At 33.6% G+C, this 6,000-nt stretch overlaps 1 protein-coding gene across 1 annotated transcript; it reads left to right on the top strand.

The window, feature by feature from the left end:
• Positions 1–261: 261 nt before the first annotated feature.
• Positions 262–5,850, top strand: LOC105966527 (putative LRR receptor-like serine/threonine-protein kinase At1g63430). The gene is made up of 13 exons (XM_012991086.2): positions 262–899; positions 1,204–1,342; positions 1,458–1,529; positions 1,622–1,765; positions 1,861–2,010; positions 2,262–2,378; positions 2,485–2,549; positions 2,697–2,936; positions 3,867–4,072; positions 4,167–4,299; positions 4,393–4,550; positions 5,097–5,312; positions 5,399–5,850. The coding sequence occupies exons 1-13, from the start codon at positions 812–814 to the stop codon at positions 5,642–5,644; spliced, it is 1,974 nt and encodes a 657-aa protein (XP_012846540.2). The 5' UTR covers positions 262–811; the 3' UTR covers positions 5,645–5,850.
• The last annotated feature ends 150 nt before the right edge of the window (positions 5,851–6,000 follow it).

The raw sequence follows: 6,000 nt of genomic DNA, 5'->3' as shown, positions 1-6,000 counted from the left end.
AAACAAGATGATCATAAAATGTGTCTCTTAATTAACTTGTAAATATCAGATTGTGGTGCATCGAAACTGCATTTTTTTTTTCTCCACAAAACGAGTACAAACTAGAGAACAATCCTAAAAATCTAGAAAATTATGTCGAAATTGACACCGTAACAATGGACGCGTAAGAAGATTTATAGTTGAGTAAGGTAGTTGTAATCACCGAAAAATGAGTGGCATTTTCGTAATTTGACATTCGCTCAGGGGCGTCCCCGTAATTTTACCCAATACGCTAATTTAGGATAAACCTCTTCCATTTTCGAAATTTAATTCCATTTGCTCCTCAAACAAGAACCAAAAAACACAAACCCAGTTGATTAATTTTATTTATTATTTATTTTTAAATTTCCCCTCTTTAACAAACTTTCTGCAGCTGGAATTATTATCCGAAAAAAAAGACACTTGTTTTTTAATTTCTAAATTTGTTTCAGCGAAAACCAATCTTCGAATCAAAGACTTCCACAAATAATGGGTTGCTTCTGAACTTCACTACCCATCTTCCGGTAGTTGTTGTTAGTTGTTACTGTTTCTCCGATTCAAAGATTTCTCCACTTCAAATTAATTTTTTTTATTCTTTTTTTTTTTTTTCAAGAGATAGCAAAAAAGAGAGAATCTTGATTTTTCTGTCACGCGTTTCTTTTTCATCTTCAAGAAGCTTGGACCACCTCTCCTTCATCTCTCTCTCTCTCTCTCTCTCTCTCTCTCTCTCTCTCTCTCTCTCGTTATGGGTTTTTCTTCAATTTCTTGAGCTTGATTTTTACCTTGAAGAAATATGAAATATTTTGCTTCGATTTTTCGAGTTCTTGTACTCGTGTTTGGAGTGTTGTTTGCCAGCTGTACCGCATTTCCAAGAAATGAAGGTGAAGATCTTGTTCTTGAATTGAAATTGTTTTTTAAAATGCATAATTTTTTTTTTTTAATTTCTTTACCTGTGTGAATTGTGATTTACAATTATAAACTCATTGCAATGTGGGATGTTTGTTACATGAATCTTGGATTTTAGTGATTGTTTCAGTAGAAAATATGTACTAAATTTAGTGATTTATTTAAAAAAAAAATTAAATTTAAATTTAAATTTTTAATTGATGAATTTCACTGAGTAACTTAGTTTCTTTGGGTTTTTTTACTGAAATTGGAATTGTGGGTTTTGTTTGTTTGGTTCAGTTGAAGCTTTAACATCTTTCAAGAGAGCTATTTTCGATGACCCGTTGCTCGTTTTGTCGAATTGGAATCCTCTAGATTCGGATCCTTGTTATTGGTTCGGCGTCTCTTGTTCGATGGCTGCTGACCATGTCGTAAAGCTGTAAGATTTTTTTTATTTTTATATTTTTTATATAAATAAACACAACATTATCTTTAAGTTGATGATATTAGTGCCTAATTCGAGTTCGTATTCTTGATTTCGCTCGAATTTGCAGTAACATATCCGGGGCATCTTTAAAGGGTTTTATCGCACCAGAATTTTACCAGCTCTCGACTTTGCAAGAATTGTAAGCTTAGCTTCTCTTCCAGTTAGGGTTGTTTTTTTATAATCGATTTATAGTAACTTGCTGACGTAATTGTCTTCATCTTATTAAAACAGAATCTTGCATGGGAATTCGTTGATTGGCATAATACCTAAAGAAATCGGCATGCTGAAAAATCTCAAAATATTGGATTTAGGCTCAAACCAGCTTAGTGGACCAATCCCGCACGAGATTGGAAATTTAACCAGCATTCAGAAAATGTTCGTTTTTTTTTTTTTTTTTTTTTTTTTTTTGGCATAAGATAAATTACTACTCTTCTGTTTCGTGATTGCTTATCGTTTTTATTTTTGTAAAGGAATCTGCAATCGAATGGATTGAGTGGAAAGTTACCTTACGAAATTGGTAAATTGAAATACCTCGAGGAAATTCGGCTCGACAGAAACAAGTTTCAAGGAGCTATCCCTGCTACTAATAGCTCAGAGTCTCCGTCGAGCACACATGAAATGTAAGTATATATATATTTACGACTCGTAAATATTTTGACCCTTTAAATTTTTTGACAAGAATAACCGTTCACCGAAATTAATTTACGTCGTAAAATTGTATCTTTGAAATAAATAATTAGTGGAAACTAAACTATACGAAGAGAGGGTCTACATACGAAAGCTATAGCTAATAATTATTAATTAATTTTATAAATTCTTCAATTTTATTTTCTTTATGTAGACTAAATTTTTATAAATTCGTTGATTTTAGGTATGCTTCGAAAGGAAGCGCGATGGGATTTTGTGGATTGTCGCAATTAAAAGTAGTCGATTTATCATTTAATTTTTTTGGTGGAAGCATACCTAAGTGCTTGGAGTATCTACCGAGGTACCGTACGCTGGTTATTTTGTAATTATACTTTAGTTTCGTCTATTTTCGTTGCCCTAACTTTTCATTTTGTATTCGATTTTCTTTTTTTATAATTATTATATAGACCGAGTTTTCAAGGCAATTGCCTTCAAGCGAAAGATCCAAAGCAGCGCCCTTCTGCACAATGTGGTACGTAGTTGCACATTTTTTTAAAATTAACGATAAAAAGGGCTCGTAAAAAATCAATCTTTTGTCGGATTTGAATTTTTCTTGATTTTTTATAATATTTTACGAGGCGATTATATGGTCTATTTAATTAGTTCTTTCTTATTATAGGTGGTGCTGCTCCACCTGTTAATACGAAGCGGAGGCCAATCGAAAACGGGTCGAAACATGGATCCAACGGGTCGAAACCCGCTTGGCTATTGGCCCTCGAAGCGGTGACCGGGATAATGGTCGGTTTGCTCTTTGTCGTTGCTATTTTCACCGCGCTTCAAAAGTGGAAGAGGAAGCCTTCGATTACTAACCCGTGGAAGAAATTTGGAAGTACAAAGGACTACATGACAATTTACATAGGTTAGTTACTTTTTAGTCCCTTTAGTCCTTGTTTGGCAATGTTGATGGGATTGATAAAGATTGATTGAATTGGTTAGGATTACATTGTCCATGATAATGTAATTATCTTTAGGGTAAATTGCGGCCACCGCTTGAGTTATGGTCAAATTACGAAAACCCCCTCCTGTTTGGGTAATTACCGCCACCCCCCTTAACTAAGTATTATCTTACGAAAATACCCCTCCAGAGGTAAATTTAGGGATGTTAAATCGGTAAAAACCGAACCGAAATTTCGGTACGCCAACATTTTATACCGTTTACCGAACTGACATACGATTTGGTTCGGTAAATAACTGTATTACATAAATTTTATGTACAAATATTTAAAAGAAGGGGGGTGGCTGTAATTTTCCGAACAAGAGGGTTTTTTTGTAATTTGGCCATATTTCAGGGGGTGGCCGCAATTAGCCCTTATCTTTAATAGAAAAAGGGGGGTCGTGTTTCGACTATAATTCTCCGTATGTTTGATTAAATCATTAGTCCCTCTAGGCCTCGTTTGGCAATGTGGATAAGCTTGATGGAATTGGTTAGGACTTAGGATTACATGATTGAATTGGTTAGGAATTACTACATTTTCCATGATAATGTATGTAATAAGTAATTATCTAATAAAAAGGTTTATTGCATTTAGCACCCCCGGTGTTTTACTCTAATTATAAAAAAACTCCCCTTGTAATAAATATTAGCAAACTCGCCCCTATGATTCATTTTCATGTGGGCTAAAAAAAATGCATCATAGGCTTTTTTTTTTTGCTAATATTTATAACACGAGTTTTTTTATAGCAATTCGGGTGACTAAAATCAAATGCAATAAAATAAAAATGGTCACGGCATCGTAATCAAGTACAAGCTTTCTACGCTCGTAAATTTTAAAATATTTTCTTCATGCAGATTCAGTAACATTAAAAGATGTAACGAGATTTAGCAGACAAGAACTCGAGGTAGCATGCGAAGATTTTAGCAACATTATCGGTTCTTCCCCAGACAGCATAGTATACAAAGGTACAATGAAAAACGGACCCGAAATTGCCGTAATATCCCTTTGCATTAAAGAAGAGCATTGGACCGGATATCTCGAACTTTACTTTCAAAAAGAGGTAAACCCTTTTTCTTTTTATATTCATTAAACATTTCCATTTTCGAAAAAAATAAAAAAAATTCAAACTCTAATTACGGGTTTTTGTTGTCCAGGTGGCGGATTTGGCTAGGTTGAACCACAAAAATGTAGGAAAATTATTAGGTTATTGCAGAGAAAGCAACGAATTTACGAGGATGCTCGTGTTTGAATATGCTTCGAACGGGACACTTTACGAGCACCTTCATTGTGAGTTAATTAATTAATTTCGATTTTTATGTTTTTTTTTTTCTTGTTATTATATTTGATTTTTGGGGAATTTTATTCTGATTAAATTTGCAGATGGAGAAGGGTGGCAGTTTTCTTGGACGAGGCGTATGAAAATTATAATCGGAATTGCCGAGGGTCTAAAGTATCTTCACACGGAAATCGATCCTCCGTTTACTATTTCCGAATTGAGCTCGAGTTCCATTTATCTCACCGACGATTTTTCTCCCAAGGTGAACCCTAAATTTTTTTTTTCATATACTAACACTATTTTTCTGGTTTTTAATTATATTTTTTTATTATTTTAATTCAAACAATACAATAAAATAGATAATAAATAGATAAAAATATCAAAATATATTTTAAAAATCACGAAAATTATCCCAGATAGTTCCTGCTGATACTACATGAATTTTTGAAATTTTTATTTTATTTTTCTGATTTTTAATTACATTTTTTTATTATTTTAATTCAAAAAATACAATAAAATCGATAATAATTAGAGAAAAAATATTCGGGTCTGAGGTTTAAACTTTAAAGAGTGGAAAGATACTGTTGATAGTTCTTTTACGAAATAACTTAGGCCTCGTTTGGTTCTTAAGATAAGATTAGAACAATTTTTTCCACAATTGTGGGCCGGCCCAAAATGTTATTGGACTAATCGAACATCCAGTAAGATCTAATTATTTAATTAATTTTTGTTAATCTTACCAATTAAACGAGGCCTTACGATTCAAATTTAGAAGTTCTTATATTTTGAATTTTTTTTTTAAATCCAGCTCGTTGATTTTGAGTGCTGGAAAACGGTGCTATCGAGATCGGAGAAGAGCACAGGCACAATAAGCAACGAAGGGGCTGTTTGTATACTTCCAAGTTCTTTGGAAAGGCGATATCTCGATGTACAGGGAAATATTTACGCTTTCGGGATTTTATTACTCGAAATCATCAGCGGGAGACCCTCGTATTCCAAAGACAAAGGGTGCTTAGTTGATTGGGTTAGTTGAAACTACGAAACTTTTCGAACTTTTTTTTTTAACCGATTAGTTTAATATTATTATATTTTTATTATTTTTATTTTCAGGCGAAGGAGTATTTGGAAATGCCGGATATTATGTCTAGTGTTGTGGACCCCGCGTTGAAACATTTCAGAGACGAGGATTTGAAAGTGGTGTGTGAGGTGGCGAAACTGTGTATATGTCCTAGTTCGAGTACTAGGGTTTCGATGGGAGAATTGTGCGCTATGTTAGAAAACGGGATAGATACGTCTATATCGGCTGAGATGAAGGCGTCGTCTTTGGCTTGGGCTGAACTCGAGCTCTCTTCGTAGTTGACTTTGACTTTGATGATGCTAACACTGTAAATGTGGAAAAAGAAAATAGATAGTTACTTTAACTTTTATGTTTGTGATGTGTTGAAGGTTGTTCCAATTCTTTGTATTAACATTTTTTTCTTCAGATTTGTAAAACTGAATTTCAATGTACTGTCGAATTTGTTGGAATCTAATGTTTGATTCATAGAGAAGTTATACTACAAGATTCGGTTGCACGGCCACCCTTGAGGTAAGGTCAAATTACGAAAGAACCCCTCATGTTTTGATAATTACAACAATCTCTCAACAATGTATTTTCTTATACGTCCGCCCTTACGGGATCAAATTAAGCAGAATTTTTCGTGGAATGTTCT

This window comes from Erythranthe guttata, chromosome 1 (assembly GCF_056151865.1).
Source record: "Erythranthe guttata isolate IM_541 chromosome 1, IM_541, whole genome shotgun sequence".
NCBI lineage: Eukaryota > Viridiplantae > Streptophyta > Magnoliopsida > Lamiales > Phrymaceae > Erythranthe > Erythranthe guttata.
The sequence above is the reverse complement of the archived record's forward strand: the minus strand, read 5'-3'. Positions and strand labels throughout refer to the sequence as shown.